Source organism: Oncorhynchus clarkii, chromosome 23, assembly GCF_045791955.1.
Source record: "Oncorhynchus clarkii lewisi isolate Uvic-CL-2024 chromosome 23, UVic_Ocla_1.0, whole genome shotgun sequence".
Taxonomy (NCBI): Eukaryota; Metazoa; Chordata; class Actinopteri; order Salmoniformes; family Salmonidae; genus Oncorhynchus; species Oncorhynchus clarkii.
This window is the reverse complement of record NC_092169.1, coordinates 27,773,454-27,799,475: the sequence shown is the minus strand read 5'-3', so window position 1 is coordinate 27,799,475 and position 26,022 is coordinate 27,773,454. Positions and strand designations below refer to the sequence as shown.

At 40.4% G+C, this 26,022-nt stretch overlaps 2 protein-coding genes across 3 annotated transcripts; one reads left to right on the top strand and one right to left on the bottom strand.

Moving 5' to 3' along the window:
* Nucleotides 1–13,705, bottom strand: LOC139381225 (serine/threonine-protein kinase ICK-like). 2 transcript variants are annotated; one of them, XM_071124686.1, is made up of 15 exons: nucleotides 12,946–13,705; nucleotides 11,523–11,886; nucleotides 9,710–9,994; nucleotides 8,226–8,280; nucleotides 5,734–5,855; nucleotides 5,504–5,583; nucleotides 5,254–5,386; nucleotides 3,507–3,678; nucleotides 3,078–3,245; nucleotides 2,450–2,797; nucleotides 2,063–2,265; nucleotides 1,834–1,970; nucleotides 1,342–1,458; nucleotides 1,097–1,204; nucleotides 1–1,003 (listed from the first exon to the last, which is right to left on the bottom strand). In XM_071124686.1, exons 3-15 carry the CDS (start codon nucleotides 9,808–9,810, stop codon nucleotides 849–851), a joined length of 1,899 nt encoding a protein of 632 aa, XP_070980787.1. In that variant the 5' UTR covers nucleotides 9,811–9,994; nucleotides 11,523–11,886; nucleotides 12,946–13,705; the 3' UTR covers nucleotides 1–848. The 2 variants fall into 2 exon arrangements, with proteins under 2 accessions (XP_070980787.1, XP_070980788.1); XM_071124687.1 differs by having other exon boundaries at nucleotides 11,527–11,886; nucleotides 12,946–13,631.
* LOC139381226 (F-box only protein 9-like) lies at nucleotides 13,465–24,367 on the top strand. The gene is made up of 13 exons (XM_071124688.1): nucleotides 13,465–13,638; nucleotides 14,608–14,685; nucleotides 15,280–15,414; nucleotides 16,840–16,897; nucleotides 17,324–17,411; nucleotides 17,531–17,658; nucleotides 17,966–18,080; nucleotides 18,279–18,397; nucleotides 18,601–18,691; nucleotides 18,784–18,879; nucleotides 19,004–19,097; nucleotides 19,762–19,922; nucleotides 20,079–24,367. Exons 1-13 carry the CDS (start codon nucleotides 13,636–13,638, stop codon nucleotides 20,185–20,187), a joined length of 1,275 nt encoding a protein of 424 aa, XP_070980789.1. The 5' UTR covers nucleotides 13,465–13,635; the 3' UTR covers nucleotides 20,188–24,367.
* The last annotated feature ends 1,655 nt before the right edge of the window (nucleotides 24,368–26,022 follow it).

Genomic DNA, 26,022 nt, shown 5'->3' with positions numbered 1-26,022 from the left:
GAGTGTCTATCCACCAATGAGTTTATTGAATATAAAACCAAAACAGAATTGATGTCAAAGACATGACCTTACAGCTTGTCCAAAAACAGTTATCAAGAAAAGAATGTGTCATTACAATACCACATAAAAATTTTTTTTGCAATGGCATTTGGTAACTGGCAGTTATGTTTGTACAATTTGGCCCAGCAGATAAACCAAGTCAACAGTATGGCCTCCCTCTCAATAAAAAAAAAGAGCCATGTAATTCAATACAAACAGTTGTTTAAAATAAAACTTGAACAATTAATAAAATCTAAAAGAATGCATCAAATACAAGTGTTTTTCTGTATTGCATTACAGAATGTTTCATGAAAGAAAGCACCAAGATAAATAGATTAAAACAAAAACAAGACAAATCGGCAACATAAAAACAGGGTTCAGCCAAAATATCACAGTGATATTTGCAATATAAAATGCATAAAGACTGGATAGGTAATTTAAACATCATGGAGGCGTTTTACAAAATCTATGGAATAAACATTCTACAAAGGCAACAAAGGGGGTGAGAAAGCTATGCAATAAACAAACCTGGTAGGGAATTTGTCACCAAACCAAATAAAAAAATAAATCTATTGCATGTGATAACACCAACTTTTTGCTGAATGCATTTAGCCATATAATACACATACATTGAAAATGTTGTACATTGAACAATATATACACAGAATAATACAAAACCAGGGTTATTGCTGTATAACACATACATACTTTGATATGAAAAACTGATGTTTTCCTTTTATAGGGAAAAGAGAAAATCAGGAACACAGACATCTGTACCAGGCCATAACACAAATGCCCCAAAGAGGCCACTAGCGGTGTCCATATTTGGCAGACCAGTCTGTGCGCCCATGGATGGCCTGTACTGGGGGGCGAGACCGTAGGCCAGATGTAGTCTTGGTGGGTGACGGCACATAGGATGAGGCACCCACCTGACTTCTGCTTGACGACCTCCAGGTTGCATAATCTGTGACAGCAGGGACAAGCCACATTATTACATTACTAAACAGCACTAAGCCTGGGTTGACAACTGTGCATTGAGACTACAAAGATCACTCACTTGATGCTGCGGAGTCCCCTATAGGTCCAAGTTGCACTCTTTGACCGGCAGAGTCAACCTCTTTTTTGAAATAGGATGGTACATATCCACTTGGAAGTGTATTTGAACCTGCGATTGGGCCATCAAAGATAAAGGACATTCAAGTTACATTTTTGCTGTAAACACAGACAGAAATCATCCTAGCTTTTACCACAGCCCTCTGTTTAGTAAGGTGACAGGACGTTGGTCTCAACCCAAACCGTTACCATGAGTGTTTCTGCTAGGAAACATCCCTCCTACAGGAATACTGCTGCTGCCCCGGAGGTTGCTTTCACTGTAGTCTTTGTTGGAATTTATTGCCATATTATTTTTGGTACTTAAACCTGCAGGTGAGATACGAGAGATTAGGAAGTAGGAGTTGAGAAAGTTTGCAATGTAACTTAATTCACAACAAGACAAGACTAAATCATCATGACTCAGCAACATTAACAAATCCTTAGATTATCATTGATAAATCAAGTGATGAAAATAATGTAGTTTCACCCAGATTAAAAAAAATATTTGGCATTCTATATCAGAGCATATGTCTCTGATTTGGTAGACAAATGGCAAATAAAGCGAGTTCAAAGTTCACTGATAAAAAAGTCTCAATGCCGAATAATGAGTGACCCCATTTTATGATATACATAAGCAGTAACTAGACGTTCCTTACTGAAAATATGAATTTGTAAAGGTGGTCATGTTTCTGTATTTTCTACCTGGTAGATATCTTGACTGCTTCAAGTAATGCTGTTTGGCAGAGGCTGTCCTCAAAGGCTCCTGGTAGGACATGGCCTTGTTCAGATTCAAAGGTGCATTGTCACCTGTCGACACCTGCCCCTTAACTTTAGGGTTGCTGACATCCAAAACAAGACAACAGACAAAGCAGAAATACATAAAGCCTTTATCTGAAAATATCAAACTGATAACACATGGGGACAGTCTCACCTGCTCAAAGTCTCCTCTCTTCGTTTTTCAGTAGGAAAGTTTGTTTTGCACAGAACACGTAGAGAGGTCAACTCTGTGTCCTCAAAGTCCTCCCAGCCGTCACCCTTTAAAAGGCCTGAGCCATGGCCCCATCGCCGGCGTCCTCCACCCTTAGGTTTCACCTGATAGCTTAAGAAGTTGGCATTTTCAGCCTCCTGGGTCAACTGGAAAAAGGAAATAGTGTATTAACAAATAAGGAAAATGGTTCAATTACATTTCATCAACTTTGCATGCCTAGCCATTGAATTGTGGATGAATTTAACAAGGTATTCTAACATCTAATGACATGACTACACTGATGACAAGCATTCGTGCTCAGCTAGCCCTGGTTGATGACCTCAAACTCACCTGGCTCGGCAAGCTCTTATCAACAATGTAAGGTAAACGGGTCAGTGGGACTCTCGCAGTCTCCTCCTGCTTCACAATGCGGTTGGGCTGCTCTCGCAGCAGCTCTGTGTGCCTCTGGTATAATGGAACCAGGGTGGGGGCTCGCTCGATCTGTTGCAGGGGCCTGGACGAGGTGAAATGTGGATTTGGGGTCACTGACTGGGGAGGGGGCACTGGTTTGAGCAGCAGTGGTTGTTGCTGCTGTGATGGTTGTGGAGGTAGAGGACCAGGCTGAGGCCTGCCCTGCTCCAGGATCTGCTGAGGAGTGCCCAATGCCTGACCCACGTAGAAGTACGAGTACCTGAGGGCCTGCAAATGGAGAATAAAATGATTGATTGGTTTCCATTGAGCCCTAAGCAGGACATATTAATCAGCCAACATGCCATTAAATGTTAGAATATCTACAATTGTTTAGCTATGCACAAGCTAACATAGCTGTAGATCTATTAATTATTTCAGTATTCACCAGTCTATTGGTGGATGTTAAAATAACTATTCTATGGATGCATGCATGTTCATATCGGTCCATTCTCAACATTTATTTTAGTACAGTTTATAACAGAGATATGTCCCAGCCAGGGTTAGCTACCTGTGCAGAGGCTGGCCTCTTCTTAGGGTCCCACTGGAGTAGGTCTCTCATGAGGTGGATGGCCTCAGTACTTGCGCTGGGAATCAGACTCCTTAGATTACTGGGGACACATTGAGGCCAGCGGAAATTCATGGCTAACGACAACTGGAAGCCCTCTGGCCAGTCATTCTAGAGGAAGTGGATTAAAACCTATTATTGAAATGCTTAAATTTCACCATACAGAAATAAAACAGAACATTTTAAAAATCTTATGACAAATTAAATTATTAATTTCAAAAGCATGTCACACAAAGACCAATCACATCTTCAGTGAGGTTTGATTTATGCATTTAACAACACCATGAGACATTCTACATGAAGATGTGAGGACAGTATAGCTTATAGTCAGGTTGATATACTGGATCTAACAGCCCCAGAGAACAAGGCTACCTTCTTCGGAGTTCCCAAGACTTGGCAAATTTTGAAGATGGTGTCCACTTCACTGGAGCCTGGGAACAGAGGCCTGAGGGTGTAGAGCTCTGCCATAATGCAGCCAACAGCCCACTGGTCTATAGGAGAGCTGTAGGTGGTGGACCTCAGCAGCACCTCTGGAGCTCTGTACCTGGAGATCAAACCAAAGTTTGTCGCATACACAGATTAGCAGATGTTAAAGCAGGTAACTAACTCCAGCAATGCAGTAAATGTCTAAAAGAACAATAGTAATACACAAATCATTCCCCCCTCCCCCCAAAAAAAGAAGAAACAAATATCAGAACTAGCAATGTCAGAGTTCGAGATATACTTGGGATGTATAGACAAATAGGGAAACCTTTACTTTTTCCACATTTTGTTACGTTACAGCCTTGTTTCAAAATTGATTAAATGTCCCCACCCCCCTCAATCTACACACAATACCCCATATAATGACAAAGCAAAAACAGGTCATTAGAAATTGTCGCAAATTCATTAAAAAAATGGAAATATTACATTTACATAAGTATTCAGACCCTTTCCTCAGTACTTTGTCGAAGCACCTTTGGCAGCGATTACAGCCTCAAGTCTTCTTGGGTATGATGCTACAAGCTTGGCACACCTGTATTTGGGGAGTTTCTCCCATTCTTCTCAGCAGATCCTCTCAAGCTCTGCCAGATCTCTCCGGAGATGTTCAATTGGTTTCAAATCCGGACTCTGGCTGGGCTACTCAAGGACATTCAGAAACTTGTTTCCCGAGGCCACTCAGGCATTGCCTTGGCTGTGTGCTTAGGGTCGTTGTCCTGTTGGAAGGTGAACCTTCACCCCAGTATGAGGTCCTGAGAACTCTGGAGCAGGTTTTCATCAAGGATCTCTGTACTTTGCTCCGTTCATCTTTCCCTCAATCCTAACTAGTCTCCCAGTCACTACCGCTGGATAACATCCCCACAGCATGCTGCCACCACCATGTTTCACCGTAGGGATGGTGCCGGGTTTCCACCAGACGTGACACTTGGCCTCGGCCGCCCAAAGCGTTCAATCGTGGTTTCATCAGACCAGAGAATCTTGTTTGAGGAGTGGCTTCCATCTGGCCACTGCCATAAAGGCCTGATTGATGGAGGGCTGCAGAGATTGTTGTCCTTCTAGAAGGTTCTCCCATCTCCACAGAGGAACTCTGTTACTCAGCTCTAGGAAGAGTCTTGGTCGGGTCTAAACTTCTTCCATTTAAGAATGATGGAGGCCACCGTGGGTATTGTGTGTAGGTTAATGGAGGGAAAAAATATATATTTAATACATTTTAGAATAAGGCTGTACCGTAACAAAATGTGAAAAATGTCAAGGGGTCTAAATACTTTCCAAATGCACTGTACATAAAGTGAGTAATCAATTGGTTTAAATCAAATTCAAACAGTATAATGTTGCAGGAATGCTAATCTTATCTTTGTCTAACTACAGAAACGATTTTTATAACAATAGACATTAGGTAAACATTAAAGTGAACAGTGTTCAATGACTACATAGAGCAGCAGTCTAAGGTCTCAACACAAGGAAGGGAGAAAGGCTTTATAGGCTGGTTGATGCTCCACATGAGAAAATACAAGAGGAATCATGTTGTCACAAGCTGACAGAAAAGGAGACCAATAAATTCAGATTGATCAAGTTCTGTCTTACTGATCAATCACAAAATGGTGTCATGGACACATCGTCTGAAGGTAACAAAACTAACCATCTTGTTGAAACATAGTCTGTGTACGGCGGCCGAGATCTTATCTCACGGGCAAGCCCAAAGTCAGCTATTTTCACCAGCTCTGGTCCCATGCACAGAAGGTTCTCAGGTTTCATATCCCTGTGAAAAAATCCTGAGGGGAAAATCATACAGCGAGCATACAAAGTAACAAGTGTACCTCATTTATAGAAAATGTGCAACTAAAAAAAAATCTCCATGCTAGTGTATTACTCTGATAAGTGGATCATACCATGCTTATGAATAAATGCTAATCCCTGCAGTATCTGGAACATAATATTTCGCACAGCAGATTCAGGGAACAGCCGAGACCTGTAACATGATACAAATAACAATAAATGAACCATGATTTTGACCTGACATACTGAGAAAAAGTATCCCCAAAGCATTGAACCCATTTCAAATAGCCTATATTTAGGCTGTGTGAATCAATTATTTTTATTAAATAAAAAAGTTACTTACCTGTCTTTCATTAGTTGATACAAGTTCTCCTTCATGTATTCAAACACAAAGTACAAATGGTCATTTTCCCGTATAACCTCCTTGAGTTTGACCACATTCGCATGATTGAGTTTCTTCAAGGACTGAAAGAAGGAACAAATTAGATGGTACCCCAGCAATCAAGAACAGGCATAAAGAAATCACCTAAATCTGTATATCATCAAAAACAGCTCTGCAACACTCCATGTAAGACTTCGATACATAAAACGTTAACACATTCAAGGCCTCACACAAACCTGCCATACAACAAAACATTTTTTGTTCAAAATCAAAACATGGTTTGACAATCAAAGCACTTCCCAGTGGTCACTGGCCAGGATGTCATCGTAAATAAGAATTAGTTCTTTATCGACTCACCTGGATAAATAAAAGGTCAGATTATATATTTTTAATAACCTGTATATCATCTTGGGTACAGTGTGGGAGACGACTGGTATTTCTAAAAGTGCAGCAATTAGTGATTGTTTATGCTTTTTAATGCTTTAAGGAAACTAGGGCAGCTCAACAATGTCAGACCCCAGTGGCTTGTCAATCTGGATGGAAAATTACTGATGATAATAGCACACGATATTGCCACATCTTCAATTTAAGCCTACTAGAAAGTGTGTGCCCTCAGGTGTGGAGAGAAGCTAAAGTCATTCCACTACCCAATAATAGTAAATCCCCCTTTACTGGCTCAAATAGCCGACCAAGCAGCCTGTTGCCAACCCTTAGTAAACTTCTGGGGGGAAAAAACGGTGTTGTTTGACCTGATACAATGTTATTTCACAGTAAACAAATTGACAGACTTTCAGCAAGCTTATAGGGAAGGAGACTAAACAAGCACAGCACTTACACAAATAACTGATGATTGGCTGAGAGAAATTGATGAAAAAAAGATTGCGTGGGCCGTCTTGTTAGACTTCAGTGCACCCTTTGACGTTATCGATCATAGTCTACTGCTGGAAAAACTTGTGTTATGGCTTTACACCCCCAGCTATAATGTGGATAAACAGTTACTTGTCTAACAGAACACAGAGGGTGTTCTTTAAATGGAAGTCTCTCAAATATAATCCAGGTAGAATAAGGAAATCCCCAGGGTAGCCGTTTAGGCACCTTGCTTTTTTCAATCTTTACTAATGACATGCCGCTGACTTTGGCAAAGCCAGTGTATGTATGGGAATGACAACACTATACACGTCAGTTACTACAGCAACTGAAATGACGGCAACACTTAAAGAGCTGCAGTTAGTTTCAGAGTGGGTGGCTAGGAATAAGTTAGCCCTAAATATTTCTAAACAGAAAAACATTTTATTTGGGACAAATAATTCACTAAACCCTAAACTAAATTGTGTAATTAATAATGTGGAAATTGAGATGACTAAACTGGATTGTAAACTGTCATGGTCAAAACATATTGATACAACAGTAGCTAAGATGGGGAGATAAAGTGCTGCTCTGCCTTAACAACACTATCAACAAGGCAGGTCCTACAGGCCCTAGTTGTCACACCTTGACTACTGTTCAGTTGTGTGGTCAGGAGCCACAAAAAACGACTTAGGAAAATTGCTGTCTGTCTGAACTACTGGCACACAGCTCAGACACCCATGCATACCCCACAAGAGGTCTCTTCACAGTCAGAACAGACTATGGGAGGCGCACAGTACTACATAGAGCCATGACTACATAGAAGTATATTCCACATCAAGTAACTGATGCAAGCAGTAAAATTAGATTTTTTTAAATTAACACACCTCATGGAACAGCGGGGACTGTGAAGCAACACAAACATCAGCACAGCCACATGCACACACACAGAAACATACACATGGATTTAGTACTGTAGATATGTGGTAGAGTAGGGGCCTGAGGACACCAAGTGGGTTGTGAAATCTGTCAATGTATTGTAATGTTTTAAAATTGTATAAACTGCATTAATTTTTCTGGACCCCAGGAAGAGTAGCTGCTGCCTTGGCAGAAGCTAATGGGGATCCATAATAAATACAAGTCCCAGTAAACGGGTGAAGCAGGACTCAGTTTTCCCATGCACTGGACAGTATGGAGGCAACTTTCAGCATGCCATATTTTCTTAGTAGAAGGGAAAGTCATTATGAGTCTTGGTGGTGGCACATGCTATTTACAGCTGACATTCCAACTAAGATCCCTCAGGGGCTGGATTATTCTAATATGTTGCTATGCTTCTTTGGTACCAAGCTCTAAAGGAAGGAATGAATGTCTGGCACAGGACCTAGAGTTCAAATCCAAGGGCAGTACACAGAAGAATCACCTTCTAGATTACTTGTGCTGGTTTGTGTGGTTCTGAGCTGAGGTGGAATTGAAATAGTCATACAAAAACTGTAACAGGTGAAACAGTCAACAGCTGTGGTAGGTTGTATTTAATATGTTTCCATGTTTTGGAATCAATAGGTGGAGCATTTTACCCACAAGCATCATATCTGGAAAGGAGCACTTACTATGACCTCACGAAGATTCATGCATTCTTCCCATGAGTAGAACTTTCTCTTCATTCTGAAACAAATTTGCAATCATTCACAATTAGCTTAACTTAAAGGGATATTTTGTCAATGAAGCCCTTTATCTACTTTCCCAGAGTCAGAAGAACTAATGGATACCATTTATGCTAACTAGCATTAGAGCAATGATTGGAAGTCTAAGGTATCTATCTACCAGCAATAGCGCTAATGCTACTTAGCAACTTCCTTGGGAAGTAAAACTGGTACCCACAAGTTCATCTTACTCCAGGGAAGTAGATAAAGGGCTTCATCGTCAAAGGGCTTTATTATCCTTTTAATAAAAGGGACAGACATCATAGATCCTTTTGATTATAAAACATACTGGGACTCTTATTTGATATAAATTTGAGTTATAAGAGATGAATACGTAGTGCGTAAAATATATGATTGAAAACACTAAACATGTTCATAACATATAGGCCTTCTCTATTTCAATCTCAAGACAGAGAAACAACCAACATCATGGATTTACACAGCTAATAATGGCTAGTCCAACATTACTATCTGTTCCAGCTGGCAGATTGCCGCTGATACGTTGGTAGTGAGGGATACTGCATGATTCTGGCATGTTCTACCTGCCCAGAGTCAGACGAACTTGTGGATAACATTTTTATATCTCTGCATGTATGGGTATGAAGGAAGTTAGTGGTAGTTTCACGAGCCAATCCTAACTGGCGTTAGCGCAATGACAAAGTCTACAGGTACAGTAGCGTTGCTTTTACAACCAACCTTTACTTGGCAATAGGCTACTTTCTCAATTCCTGACTTGGAAGCCACCTCTATCTTCTAAACTTCCATGGCTAGTTGCAGGTGGTTCGTGGGAATTTAGAAAATGCTCTGTTAAATAAAATAAATGTTTTGCTCCATGGTCGAAAATTTGCTGCTTACCCTAAACACTACCTACATATCAACAGCTATCCGCTAGCTGGAACAGATAGTAATGTCATTCTAGCCATTGATTTATTAGCTTGGATTTATGCTGCTCGTCTGCGGCTGACCCACACACTTCCTGTCAAAGCTATAAATAGAATCCAGACGCTTTTATGGTGCCGCCCAAAGGTACCGTACCCACCAAGATATGCTTTTTTATCAGCTAAATGGGTGGGCCTGTCAGTCATCTGTCCACTTTTATTTGTCTAATACATCTGTCTAGCCAGCTGTCAGCTTAACCACACGTACTGTGGGAGTGGCCACCTGCTAATGCCATTCCTAGCAAATCCCACAAGCACCGGCAGCTCATTTTACAACACGGCTTAGCAGCTACAACCACTTGTAGGCTAAAGCCCTTCAATTTAGCTACCAGAGGATAATATGTAGCCTACACTAGCTACCATCCCTGCAAGGATGGACTGGATAGGCACACAGAGATCAGACATATTTTTTCATAATAATAATATTTCAATGACAATGTGCCCTACACTCACTTCTTAATGGCAACTAATTCCCCTGATTCCAGGCTGCGGCCGAGGATGACTGAGCCGTAGGTGCCATCCCCGAGCTGCCTGAGAGTGGTGTATCTATTCATGGCGCTGCCCTCTCCTCGCCATTGCCTAGGGGAAGATCAGATCACTATGGGCAAGGGGAACACAGAGGTGGCAGGCTTGAAGCCCCCTGCATCTGTTGAGTGTAACCAGATTTTCCTGTGACAACAGCAGTGGACCACAGGCACAGCTGTAGGGCTCATGTTGTCATGGGCTTCTTGCCTCTTCCTGAGGAAAAGGGATGGGATGTCATTAGAGGAAGCCATAAAACCAGCAATGAAATCACAGAGGGAAAATATACACTTGGTAAATGCTAACTACCTTTAGCACCTAATTTAGGGATGCAAATTTCGGTCAATTTTGCTGCCGACTAACTGACCCTCAGTAACCTTAACAGGTCAACAAATATTTTTTACCCAGAAAAATACTATGCATGCATACAAGGAACGACCAATTTAAATTAAGAGTTTAATGGAAACATAAAACGTAAAACGTCGTTTTCAAACATTTGCCAAAAGGCAATTCGCGGGAAAACACCGTTCTAAACAGCGCACCTAACCTGAGCGGTTCCATGTGTCAGAGATGAAAATCTGTTAGACATTTTGAAGGAGGGGGCATCTAATAGCAACAACTATGATTAGTTGCTAATATGACTAGGATTAACGTTAGTTGCTAATATGACTAGGATTGTGCTTTTAGCTTCTGGACAAGGAAAGAAAGTTGACATGAAAACCAATAAAACAGGAAAGAAATGCTGGTTAAAGGCATGAGGAAGTCTCTAAAATAATTGCCTCCACGTTTCTGTGGATGGATTTTGGCAAGGCTACTTTGAATTAGGATAAAACATTATTTGAAGTAAAGTAAAAAAGCCTCAAGCTCACATTGCATAGTGGTGGGTGACAGTCTGCCTTACCGTTGACTATAGCCTATGCACTCGAATGGCAAACGGGAGAAGCGCTTTAATTACGAGTTGAGATGGATAAATAAAAAAAATACTAGTTTTAATCGTGGCCACCACAACAGTTAAACACGCGATTGCATTTATAATTGTTATTTTTTAGGCAATGACTAAGTCGGCTCTATATGCTGGCGCGTGTGATAAGATACATGACCACGAACGAAACGCACCAATGTCATTCCACAAAATTAAAAGTTAACATATCTAGCGCCTATTGATGAAGGCATCGGTTTTCTAAACGCGAACACGCATCGCTTGCGGTACGGTTTGGAAACATAAGGAATATCTTCCATATCAGCGAGAAATATTAAATAGAAAACGAAAGGTTAAATTACTAGGGTTAGTGTTACCACACAAACAGACCGGAGGCAGACCACCTGTGTTACAGTAATTAGCTATCTACCATGCTCCGAACACCGGTTTATGCGAAGAAGGCCTCCAGAAACCAGTTCCAACTGAAAACTACTGTGGGCTGCAACTGTCGGTAGGACACTACTAATTAAGAGTACATACTTTGAGTCTAGCTATTTCATCATTAGCTAGCTAGTGACCTAACGTTACCAAAATACATGCATAAGATTAAGTGTAAAAAATAACAAATAAACTGGTAAGATTTTACCATAATGTCATGTTTACATAGTTAGCAGTACTGTTAGATAACTTACTGCTGCAACAAGAAACAAAACAATACTGCAGCGAGCTAACGTTAACGCGTTGGTTAGCTAGCTAACGTTAGGAACACGATCAATCTTTGATTTCTGCTGATAATGACAAAAACTAAGAGTAAAAGGTGCTCACCCACTCTGTTTCAACTCGATGAACAAAGCATCGCTGAACTCCAATAGTCAACCACTCTCACATATGCCCATCAACAAATCACAGCTGCACGACCACCAAGGCAAGGGTGTAGCAGATTTGCGTATTCTTCTTCAGTGGTGTTTGGCAACCAATGTTATATTACCGCCACCTACTGGTATCATGGCATTCAAACATTTTGTTTGTGCATGCCACCACCTACTGTGCGGTAGTGTGTGGTCGATGACATTACATTTTGTGACACAAAAATAAAAAGAGGGAAAAGGAAAAAATGCACCACCAACTAACCCTACGCCTACAGTATATACCACTATTTCATCAAATTATCCTACACCAGGCCAACGGCCTGGGAGGACGGGAGTCTTTCGTTCAAAACACCTTGTAACTCTTGTGATTTATGTAACATTTCTGTAGTACAGTTGATAACCATGACAATGAATGCTAAGAAGCCAACCTTACTGAAGCACAAATTCGTATCACTCTGTATTGGCCTAGATCTACTACTCACTCTTGACCTATCATCCAATACTCTCTTCACTGCCTCAGCATCGGACACCGTCTGTTCTACTCTCACCCTGCCAACCTCAACCTGACTCACACCAGGCACTTCTGATCCCTAGCAACATGGGCACCCCCACAATTGACACACATCCACCGATACTACAAATTCCTTTGTCCCATGCCCTCCTGCACACTTCTCACATCTCAGAATCTCCCTCCTACAGACTGCTGCAACCTGACCATGAGCTTGACATCTAAAACACCTTAGTGGGTTCAGCACAAAAGCTGTCACAGAATAACTGACATATCCTAACATGACTTTGTCTGGTAAAGACTCTACTTCATAACGACAGACAGTGTCTTCTCAGTTTAACCAGATTCGCCACAGGTTCTGCGTCGCACCAAACGGAGACGCAGAACATGTGGCGAACCTGGTTAAACTGAGAAGACACTGTCTGTCGTCACGGACACAGCGAATCTTCCATTTCAGTTGCTCCACCTCAAGACTTAACTCCACCCCATCACTCCTTTCAAAGGTGCCTGCTCCGGACAGCAACACTAAATCAACCCCCCCCCCCCAAACAAAAAAAAATCACATGCGCCGAATACAACAGGTTACAGTGAAATGTTTACTTACAAGCCCTTAACCAACAATTCAGTTTTAAGAAAATCCCTAAAAAGATAATAAAAACAAATAATTAAAGAGCAGCAGTAAATAACAATAGCGGGGCTATATACAGGGGGTACCGGTACAGAGTCAATATGTCAGTTACAAAGAATAGTTCTCTAACATTCTCTGATTGGTACCCATCATCACATTTTTTAAATTTAACTAGGCAAGTCAGTTAAGAACTAATTCTTATTTACAATGACGGCCTAACCCGGACAAACCCTAACCCGGCGCCGCCCTATGGGACTCCCAATCACGGCCGGTTGTGATACAGCCTGGAAGATGCCAATTGTTGTGGAAATTCTTTCACAGGACACTCAATGTTAATATTAAATGAATCACTCTTTATTGTCAGCAAGCTGGAGAGGTCACAGTCAAGCTTAGATACATAAGTACCGGTCTGAAGTGAGATCTAAAAAGGGCGTTCCTTACATAGAGACTTATATACTGCTATCTAAACCTACATACACATTAATACTTGGATTGGATCCCACATGTGACTGGCTCCGTCTCTATCTCCCCCCCCCTTTTTTTTAATGCTCTACACTTGGTGCTTTCAAGACAACTGGGAAATCGGAAAAGAACGATGTCAAATCATGATGTCAGTGATCTTCAGCTCGGAGTTAAACAAATATGCCCGAGTTTCTGACTTGGAATTCCGAGTTGCGTGACCATTCAGAACGAGTTTCCCAGTCGGAGTTCGTTTTTCCCCAGAGTTCCCCGTTGTATGTAACGCAGTGAAGTCGGAGATTTCCGAGTTCCCAGTCGTTTTGAACACAGTATAAGTACTCAGCTGTTCGAGGCAAGTCGACGAAATGGCTGCATTTCTGCGATCTCTCAAATTTCCCCGATGTGTTGTCCGTTTTTCTGACCGTGATCTGTAGACACTCATTTGAATACGTTTACGGACAACAGAAGACCACGATGGTAGCTCAATGTCGTTTGCTATGGCTAAGCCTTGCACATAGGCAGTTGTTATCTAGCTAGCTAGGCTAACGTAGCTAGCCAGCAAGTATGGTCACTAACGCCTACTGCTTTGCTGGTGGTTGCATGACCTGTCTCGTAAACACGAAGGATACGAACTAACTCGCTAGTCAGCTACCGGTACCTAATGTATTGATAAATTAAAATGGCCAGGTGTCAACAGATGAATATACATACTAGCTAACTGTTTGACAAATAAAACATGGCAATGGCATGCTAAACCATGCTTGCTTCTTTAAGTAGCCAACTCCACGATTTACGACGGAGTTGAGGGCAACTAGTTTGGGCGGACTGGAGCTCCGACGTCCGATACGTTTTTATAAACATGTAAAAAACGACGTATTTCAGCAACCGAATAATAGCCTGCATTTACCCATGACAGTGTCCTCTGTGTAAATTAATGCTATTTCGTGCGGAAATACACATTTTGATCACTTTTATGTGACATAGAAACTCCAGTCCGCCGCACAAGTCGCTGTTCAAATCCATCATAAATCGTGGAGTTGAGTTTGCAATTGTTTAGGTAACGTCAACTAGCTAGTGCCATGTTGGGGATAGGTGAAGCCAAGAAAGGGTGCTTGTTTGTTTGCCAGCTATCTATTGTGGTGCCAAATGTGTTTGAATAATAGTGTTGTTAACTTGTGCATTTTTTTTTTGCATGCTCACACCTCAAAGTAACTTAAACACTTTTTCCTTCCTTGAATATTGGTTGGGTGTGGTTTGTCTGTCTTGTCTAACCGCTTCACGTCCATAAACACGGCTTGTATTTGGGAGAATGTGTATCAATATTTGCTGATGATTTAAGCCCTATTTGTTAAAACAGTCAGACACTCCACGTTTGATAGTCTGCCATGTTTAGGCCTAGTTGCTTTTTGTTTTTTTTAACAATACGTTTTTTTTTTTTTTCTGCAGGCTGAAAGCATTATCAATTCTCGTGGCATTGTAGAAGATCATGAGGGAGATAATGAAGATTCTGACTCAAACCTCCAAGTAAGATGGCCTATACAAAGGTCTAAACAATTGTCTCAGGACCGAGTGATAATGAAGAGTTTAATAGGAATCCATATTGGCAGTTTTTTTTGCCACGATAGCATACCTATACACTCAGTTGTGAACAAAGTTTACAAGATTGAGGATTATTGCATTTTGTGTGTACACAGGGATTGACATTAAAGTCTGAAATGCACTTGTCAGGAGTACTTTTTTTGGTTGCCTGAAGATCATGATCAATTAGCTATTTACACGCAGAATTGCCATATTATATTGCCTGCCTTTCACCTGCAAATAGGGGAAGAATCAGATCAGTACTGGAATTATTTTTTATTTAGTTATCAGTAAAAACATTCTCAGAGCAGGCTCAACTTGCCAGACTGCCATAAATTGTCTGTCTTCCACTTAAACAATGGGAAGGAACCAGAAATATCAGTTCTAGGCTCCTGGAATTCTTTGCAGTATTCTATATATTTTTTTTAATCACCTGCCCAATGGGGCAACCTCAGAGCATGCTAATCTTGCAAGACCGCTCAGTTCACTTAGGGAAACCCTTAATGTTAATCACTTATACACCGTTGTTCATGTGACTAGGTGGAGCTCAATGTGTTCAGGGCCCAATGGATGTCTGAACTGAAGCCCAACTCTGGGTCCAATGGGGGGAACAGAGGACTGTCGTCAAGAGCTGCAGACCTGAGAAGAAAACAGGAACTGGCCCGGGAGGAAAAAGTAAGCTGTTTTGTTAGAGCCATTTACAATGAACAAAAATATAAACGCAACATGTAAAGTGTTGGTCCAATCATGAGCTGAAATAAAATATCCCAGAAATGTTCCATATGCACTAAATGTATTTCTCAAAAATTTTGCACATACATTTGTTTACATCCCTGTTAGTGAGCATTTCTCCTTTGCCAAGATAATCCATCCACCTGACAGGTGTGGCATATCAAAAATCTGATTAAACAGCTTTAAACAGCATGATCTTTACACAGGTGCTGGGGACAATAAAAGGCCACTCTAAAATGTGCAGTTTTGTAACACAACACAATGCCACAAATGTTTCAAGTTTTGAGGGAGCGTGTTATTAGCATGCTGACTGCAAGAATGTCCACCAGAGAATTTTATGTTAATTTCTTGACCATAAGCCGCGTAGTTTTAGAGAATTTGGCAGTACGTCCAACTAGCCTCACAACCGCAGACCACGTGTAACCATGCCAGCCCAGGACTTCCATATCTGGCTTCTTCACCTTCAGGATCGTCTGAGACCAGCCACCCAGACAGCTGATGAAACTGTGGGTTTGCACAATTGAAGAATTTCTGCACAAACTGTCAGAAACGTCTCAGGGAAGCTCATATGCGTGCTCGTTGTCCTCACCAGGGTCTTGACCTGACTGAAGTGTGCCATTGTCACTGACTTCAGTGGGCAAATGCTCAGCTTCAATGGCCACTGGCACACTGAAGAAGTGTGCTCTTTACAGATGAATCCCGATACATTTTATCGATGGCAATTTGAATGCACAGAGATACCGTGATGCGGTCCTTAGGCCCATTGTCGTGTCATTCATCCGTCACCATCACCTCATGTTTCAGCATGATAAATCACGGCCCCATGTCCCAAGGATCTGTACACAATTCAGTTCTTCCATGGCCTGCATACTCACCAGACATATCACACATTAAGCGTGTTTTGTGATGCTCTGGATCGACGTGTACGACAGCGTGTTCCAGTTCCTGACAATATCCAGCAACTTCGCACAGCCTTTGAAAAGGAGTGGGACAACATTCCAAAGCCACAATCAACAGCCTGATCAACTCTGCAAAGGAGATGTCGCAATGCATGAGGCAAATGATAGTCACACCAGATACTGACTGGTTTTCTGATCCACACCCCTACCTATTTAAAAAAAAGAGTTATGTGACCAACAGATTCATATCTGTATTCCCAGTCTTGAGAAATCCATAGATTAGGGCCTAATGAATTTATTTCAATTGACTGATTTCCTTATGAACTGTAACGCAGTAAAATCTTTGAAATTGTTGCATGATGAGTTTTATATTTTTACTATCATAGAATATTAGTTTTACACCATATTTTACTGCCTGCTATCAGCATCATCTTCACTATCGTTCTCAACGTTTGTTTCTTTGTCTTAGGCCAGAGAGTTGTTCCTAAAAGCTGTTGAGGAAGAAGAAAATGGAGCTGTTTATGAAGGTATGTCTCTGAGACGAGATGTGCTACACAACATTTAATTTGTATTTTATGGTCAAAATGATTGACCTTTAAATGTATCGTTCAACCAAGTTACAAAATGACACATTGGTTTCCTTAATCAGTAAGCAGTCTATGGACAAGGTATGACCACAATCCATGCTTTGGTTTTATTTCCCTGCAACTGTTTCCAAATGCTAATGTTTTAGCATTTGGAGCATATCTCGTTCAAGTCATGGTACCATTTAGAATTTTTTGCACATCATGTTTAAATCATCTTAAAGTATGATTTTAAAAGTAATTACGATTTCAAATGTTAATATTGGTACCATGATTTGAATGGGATTATTGTGTGGCTATAGTTGGGATTGGGGAATAATGGTTTTACACAAAATAACAGCTAAACTTTTTCCCCTCCCTAATTTGCAGCAATTAAGTACTATCGCAGGGCAATGCAGATTGTGCCTGACATTGAGTTTAAAATCAACTACAGTCGTTCTCCTGATCCAGATGGTGGGTAAGTCTTAATATGTTGGTATACAGAAACACTACAATGACGACTACATACTGAAAGTGTCATGCCTCTTTTCCATACAAGTTCTACCATATGAATGATACTGCATATCTGTTTCCTAGCAATGAGAAGGACATGGATGGTGAAATAGAGGATCTACTGGCCTACTTCCATCAGCAGCTCACTCTGCAAGACAACTCTCTGAAGATATGTGCTCCTGAGGTGGAGATGACTCAGATGCACATCTCAGGTAGAGTTTCTGCAATAGTTAGAAAGGAACAATCCCCACATCCAATAACATTAAAGTTATGTTGGCAACTCTCATGCTACCACAGTGGTTTATTAAGATGCACCAGCATACAATGTTTCAATCCCAGTGGGATCTTGGTCAGGATTGGAACCACTCAATTAAACACTGTCTGGGAGAATATTGGATTTGCACTACTCAATTAGTATACTGGATTTTCTGTCTGGCCTTTACACAAACGTTGATGGACTTCTATACATTACATCATCTCTCTCACTGTCAGTCTGTTCCTTTGGGTTTCTGTCCACAGCCCTGCCTCCAGAGGTCTTGATATACATATTCCGCTGGGTTGTGTCTAGTGATCTGGACCTGCGTGCCCTGGAGCAGCTCTCCCTAGTTTGTAGAGGCTTCTACATTTGTGCTAGGTTAGACCAGTCATTACAAATCCAACATATTTTAAATGTACTTGCCACAAACATGGTTTTGATTAAGTTTAATTCATGCTGAACTTTCTAGTGCTGTGAAACACTGTCTATACACTATCAAAACAGGCTCCTGAATGATGTATTGTTTTTTTTTAAATGAAACAGATTGTTATGCCCTTGGTGTTGATTTCTCCTCAGGGACCCAGAAATTTGGCGTTCGGCCTGTCTAAGAGTGTGGGGCCGGAGCTGTACCAAACTGGTACCCTTCAACTCCTGGAGGGAGATGTTTCTTGAGAGGCCACGTGTGCGCTTTGATGGTAAACACTAAGGAATATTACTTATCATCCTTAGAGAAAAAAAAAACCTTCTAACATATGTGGATTTGTTTCATATACTTCTCAATTTTCTCAATACCAATGCACAATTGCCATGTCTAGCAAAGTTTGCATAGCTAAAACTAGATTGGTCCCATTTGATCAGATGCTTGTTATGTTTGGTAAATTCAATGTTGACTTTGCAGGTGTTTACATCAGCAAAACGGCATACATCCGTCAGGGAGAGGAGTCCCTTGATGGATTCTACAGGGCTTGGCACCAGGTGGAGTATTACAGGTCGGTGCTTCAGTCAGTCACTGGTGTCCTTGTTATGACATGCAAATGACTGTACAGTCGGACAAGACTAGCTATACTGTTTGTGTCCCCAGATATCTGCGTTTCTTCCCTGATGGCCAAGTCATGATGCTGACCACGCCTGAGGACCCACTGGTCACCGTTCCTCGTCTGCGTAGCAGGAACACCAGGTATTTAAAATGCAACATACACTGGCATCCAAGTCTGGGTAACACATTTGAGGGTAATAGTGTGTTTTTAGATGGTCACAACAGTTGGATTTGTAACATTCATGGCTTTTTTCCCTCTACACAGGGTGGAGTCCATTATGTGTGGTCATTACCGTCTGTCGCAGGACACAGACAATCAAACCAAAGTCTTTGTTGTTGTCTCCAAGAGAAAAGAAGAGGTGAGTGAGAGAAGTTACAGCATTGGACAGGGATTAATTGATGTGGGAAGGTATTTGCATATTTTGTTTTCCTGTTAACCCCTTTTTCTCCCCAATTTCGTGGTATCCAATTGGTAGTTAGTCTTGTCCCATCGCTGCAACTCCCATACGGACTCGGGAGAGGCGAAGGTTGAGAACCGTGTGTCCTCCGAAACACAACCCAGTTTAACCAGGAAGCCAGCCACACCAATGTGTTACAGGAAACACCGTACACCTGGCAACCGTGTCAGCATGTATTGCGCCCGGCCTGCCACAGGAGTCGCAATGGGACAAGAACATCCCTGCGGGCCAAACCCTCCTCTAACCCGGACAATGCTGGGCCAATTGTGCACCGCTCCATAGGTCTTCCGGTCGCGGCCGGCTGCGACAGAGCCTGGACTCGAACCAGGATCTCTAGTGGCACAGCTAGTGATGCAGTGCCTTGCGCCACTCGGGAGGCCCGTTTGTTTTCCTGTTATACCTTAAACCCAACAAGAGTCAGTTTCCTTACCTATTAACTGGTGCAGGACACAGGATAGGATAAAATACTTTTTGGACTCGTCACTGTTCACAGATGATTGAAGAGTGCTTTGGCTGTCCAGTTCTTACTGTCACTTATCTCTGTGTGCGTGTTCTCTCTTGACAGAAGGTGGCAGAGTACCAGAGAAACTCTCGGTTTTGCCGGCGGAACCCAGCGGCGCCTGAGACGGAGCACAGCTTTCACGTTGGACTGCAGCTGTCGTCTGGCGGGCGCCAGAGCTTCAACAAGCTGAATTGGATTCACCATTCCTGCCACATCAAGTACAGGTGATACACTGGGAAGTTAGGGTTTTGATTTGATACAGCTCATTCAATGAATGTCATTGCAAGAGAGAAAAGTGATTGGGAATTTAACTTTTCACTGAGTTCTCAGGTGTATCCATCTCCTAAAGCAGCATAAATTTGATTTTATTGTTTTTTTAGATCCACTGGAGAAACGGTTGTCACTGCCTTCGACTTGGACCAGATGTATGCATCTTTCTTCTTTGCACGTGTGAAAAGCTACACAGCATTTTCTGAACGCCCACTGTAGGGAAGCCTAGAGAGAAGAGATAAACATCACCACCCAACAGTTTACACAACACTTAAACTAAATGCATATTTCTCTGCCTGTTGGCTTTGGGCTGAACTATGATTTTTAATGAATGTATACCAATCAACCTGCATCTGATTCTAAACTTGTGTGTGTGCCGCATAGCCATTGTGTCTATGGCTGTCACAGAAAACAAAAATTATTCTACTGATTCTTCTTTTGAAGACTAGTCTAGTAGATACACTACTGATCAGTATGATGACATAAAATGTCAATAATAGATTTTTCACCCATTTCCAACAATGAATATGACATTGTTTTTGTTAATTCTCTAGTAATATATTTTCTCCCATATGGTAAATCAACTGGAATAAACAAAAGTGGGAACTGTGTAGTTTTTTTCACTATAAGGCGCACAACAAAGGCAGAACACTGATGGAGTTCCTCTTACCACACCCCCAATCGTAATACAACACTCTTCCTCGTCCCGAACACACATTTAAATTATTTCATTCTAAATCACTTTTCTTGACCAGGGCACACATAATCAATCCACTTATTGTATATTCTATGAACCCAGGGCTGAAATGGATTTCGATTAAAACAAATTTGATTTACTATATGTTTGTATCATATTACAAAATATGTCAAATATAAAAATTGTAAAGGCTCTCTTTAGTGATATTTATCTAAATGGACTTGATGAAATGCATAACCTCAAATCAGCGTACCTCTCAGATGATAATGGTGAAATCTTGTCTTTTCACATGACCTTTTGATAGTGTGTCCTCATAAGCGTCATAAATTGCATTGCCATGTTTTCCAATCCTGTTGTTTTTTTTTTAATCTTCAGAGCCATCATTTTTTTATAACCCATGGATCAGTCTATTGAAAAGTATTCCCCCAGGTGATAGTTTGGTCACATACCAGGGAAAATTAGCATATAAGAACAGGAAGAAATCATCTAGGATTTGTGACATGACAATCCCCACAAGCTTCAAATTATGATTACTTATGGGGTGATACGTATCTATATTTAAATAATAGGCTTACTGTATGATAGCTGGCTTAATAATAGGAAGGTGTGAAAGATGTGTATAGGGAATATCATTGTAAATGATAATTGCAATGGAGGTGATAAGATCCTAGTGCTATTTATTTAACTAGGCAAGTCACTTAAGAACAAGTTCTTATTTACAATGACAGCCTACCCTGGTTATTGAGGAAGCAGTACTGGCTTTACATGCCTGAAATACATCACAGGAGATACAGACAAAACATTCAGGATTTTATTATTTCCAATCTAGGACATTACAAATGCAACAGCTTCGAGACTGGCTTTACTTGCATTGTTAGAAAGCTGAGAATATTTTTTTACAGACTACTGTAGATACACTACTGATCTTGCAGTCCATTCACAGATTGGGAGAACATGAGAATGTTGTCATGCTGTTTCATTCTCATCTAGACAATTATTTGAGAACATTTCATCATTTGATTACATAATTCAAACAGCTAACATAGCACTTCCACTTTTCAGTATTATGTGGCTGTAAATGTCTTTCAAAGAGAGACATCTCTACAACATAATTTGGTCCCTTTTGTAATTAAGGCATATGTGGACTACAATACAACACCATAATTAAGGGAAAAAGTTAAACATGTACAAACATAAGTAGCAACATCTATTAAGGAAATGCTTTGGAGAAAATGAGTCACATTCAAACGTCATGGCTTGATGTAACTTATAGCCTGATTCAATCTAATGAGTGAAAACAAGGAGGCAAACACTTTGAGTGTAAGAGAGGTGTTGGTTTAAAACAGCATGAACCATGCACATATATATATACAAACAATATTAAATATGATACAGAATTGTGAGTTTAGTTTGTACATTAAATGTATTTATTATTTTATGCGTTCCATGGAGTTGAGGTTGAAATTCAAAGAATACAGGTAGTACCAGTAATACTAGGGTGACCTTGGGTAAATAGATACTGAGAATATGAGAATGTGTCATACCAGAGGCTGAATTCTGAGGGTGGAGTGGACACCTTTATCTACTTCATCATACTTCATTAATTTTCAACACAATCCATGACATTCTCAGTGTGATTTTTGCTGCATAATATGTTGCGATAAAGTAGGTCATAAATATACAAACTGGGAAACATTAAATAGAAACTAAATTGCTACTGTAGAGAAATGGTCTTGTGCAGTAGCTAGGGCTCTCAGACACCCATAAATAAAATATTACGTAATTGCATCTGTTCATGAGAGATTAAGGCTCTCATAAAATGTCCTCGTACATAAACTATTGTTACAACAACGGCAATATCTAAAGCAAGACCTAAAATATAAATGACAATTTCTAATATTTATCGTTCACAGAATTCATTGTTCTGATCAGTGCCATTTGATGCAAATACTTTCAAATATGATCAACTGATGGACAACAGACAAAGCTATTATTGCAACTGGTTTTGAGCTATAGCTCTCCTGAGTCATGAATTTACAGTGCAGGCGAACCTCTCTAAGGAGAGTTTCCATACTCACTGGATAAAGTTACTTACTGGATAAATTTGACACTGTGACAGCGTTCTCTATGCACCTGGTAGTTACTTGGCTCCAGACGACGAATACATAGATCATGTTAAATAGGAGTAATTCAACTTATCACGCACATGCAGAAGAATCTGACCCTAGTAACATTCCAGGGATCATTTGAGAGTGAAAGTACAGTCTTCACAGGTGTTTACCTCATTGCTGTATCTAAAACTTTAAAAGGTGCTGGACACAATGATCTCATAGTTTATATGGAATAAAAAAAGCCACCAATCCGTAAACCCATAATGCAAAATTTAAAAGAACTAGGGGGTTTGGGGCTCCCTCACTTTCAGAAATATTATTTGGCTGCAAACATTCATAATTTCATGTTTTGGATTCAGCCTCTTGACTTTAACTCCAGGGTCAATTATACAATCTAAATCCTGTATGGCCACATCAATAAGAGCTATCGTATGCTCTCCCCTACCAGCTCCATTTGCTACCTTCAGTAAAGATTACCTGGTCAGACAAACTCTCAAGATATGGAATAACCTAAGGCTGAACCTAGATATTAGTGATATTCTTGCCTACTCACCTTTAGTTTTTAGGCTATTTCCACCATCCCTTGCAGACAAAGCTTTTGATATATGGAGACAAAATGGTGTGAAATCACTCAGTGACCTCTATAAAGATGGCACCTTTGCATTATTACAATTTCTTTCAAATACATTCAATTTTCCAAATGCCCATTTCTTTAGATACTTACAAGCCTGAGATTGACCCAATATATATATATATATCCCACAGGTACCATCTCACACCATTTTGGGTGACATATTCAACACAACGCCAAAATTATGCCTATCCACTGTGTATTCAAAATTATTAACTTTTGGCACTCCATGCCTACAATCATTGAGATAAACTTGGGAACAGGATTTAGGATTTTAAATTAAAAAAATATAACTGTGAGCAGCAATGAACGGGGTTCACAGGATGACAGAAAGGACAAGATCAGTTGGATAACAAAGCAAGCACTCCATCATGTAGAAACAATATCTTTACGTGCAATCATGATTCTAAATACAAAATATGGAGTGGATCTGACATATAGTTCATTAGAAGATGATTGGAGATGATTTTCAGCATTAGCGCTACATATGTAAAGAATGAGTTGTTAAAAGTTTCCTTGTTTTTTGAGATATCAACACCAAATTCAGTGTGGGACGTCCATTGTAGTGATGTCAAGTTGATAGGCCAAGGTGGAGTGGATTTACAGAATTGGGCACTGATAAATGCCTAAATTGGAATGCAGTGGCTGTACAGTAACATGCTATACATGACATCAGAGCTCTAGCTCTGTGCTTCACAGCGCTGTATTGGTTTTGATGGACAGCCATTCTGAGCACCTCACACGAGGGATGGAAGTTGCCCCCATCCCCACAGCTAATTGGGCAACTGTTGCAAAAATATAAATTCTTAGTGAGGAAAATGCTGTAAATTAAGAGGACTGAGACATTGAGGATTATAATAAATACCGCTTTGATGTCATACAAGCAAGTGAAACACCCATGAGTCCAAATGTGCATGTCATATTTCCGTATAATAAAACTCATGTCAAATACAGTGTCAATGTTTATGATCACTATGTTTGGTGTACAGTTACAAGATGACATGGCGTCATACCCTTGGTTGTTCTGAACAGAATTACCCCGTTTGTCTATTGTGAAGAAAATTTTCCACGGTACACACACCTGAATGCACACGTCTCCTTTTTATGCACATCAAAATGCATGTTTCCCTGAATTGCATTGTGAAAGCATAACACTGAAATATCGTATTTTATAACTTAGCTAGTCATGTTGGCAATAGAACAGGATCCAAATAATGCCCACCTGACCCAGACTGTGATTTATAATGGACCGTTTTTGGATTACGTATACAAAAACAGTAATTGTGTGAGGGCGGGGTTGAATTGTTGTGTTCCAAACAAAACTACAAGTGAGCTTGGTCTAGTTCCTCAATGGCACAGCTAGGAGAGCTCAAAAAAGCACCACATAGTTGTTGACTCTTCTTTGAGTCATAAAAGTGCATTGAAATGACTTAGGAACAGTGCATATTTCAGACAGGTGTGTGGCCACCTGGAGATACCAGTTAGTTCTCTCACTCAAACCCTTGTAAAAATGTTTCGTCTTATGTTGCACCTACCCCACATTTTCCAGGAATACTCTTATCATGTTCCTGAACGTATCCAGAGTTTTTTCAGATTTCGTTATCAACAAATGAGGCAAAAAGTACAGTAAATGTCAATTGCCCAAAGTCTAATGTAATGTCTGGATTCATATGTGTGTCAACTGTTGTGACCTCACTTTTTGGTCTAATAATTTTCCCACAATCTCCAAACTGTACCCTTTCAATTGCTACCATGGTTATGCACATGCTTTTTTGGGGGGGAATGCATCAACACTATTTTCTCCAACTCTTTAGGGACTATTGTGATGAGTCCAAAAACCACATTTGGAGTGAATATTACTTTTAGTTCATGAGATTTCTTTATGATTATTTTAAGCATTAGCGTTGCATAGTCAAAAAAGTTCATTGTTAATCGTTTCCTTATTTTCTAAGATTTCAATGACAAACTTAACATGCTCCATCATGGTAATGTCTTTGATGACCCTAAACAGTTTGAAGTTCAAGTGAAGAGGGTTTATAAAGGATTTAAATGGACAAGTAAAATTAGATTTCCTCTCTTAACCAATCCCTTAATGTAGTTTGAGAAAAGCTAAGATATGGGCCTACATACCACATTTGGATAATCTATCCTGACAGACCTTATGGGTCCTTGAGGCAAATTTGTTCAGCATGAGGAAAGACACCTACATACAAGGTCTCTATGTCAAATATGGCTGCAGATATGAGGGTTTAAGTGAGACTGCTTGTAACAGCGCCACATTCAGGCCAATCAGTGCAATTCTTTTTCACCACGTTACTTATGGCGTATTTCTGTGTGCCAAATTAGAAAAAAAGTTCCCAATCTATGCTCGAGTTATTTGCCCATGTCAAGGGGGAAAAAAATCTAGGAATAACAATAGGTTTCACAGCTTTTATGTGAACCCCTAATTAACAGTTGTGATAAAACAAATATTTTTTTAAAAGCCCTTTTATATGTACCAGTCATGTTGTTACACACAAGTTACTACACAAATGCCAAGCTGTCTAAATTCTACTCCCAAGTTGACTCCAAATGTGAACAATGCCAACATACCTCTGCAACTTGTGAAAATATGT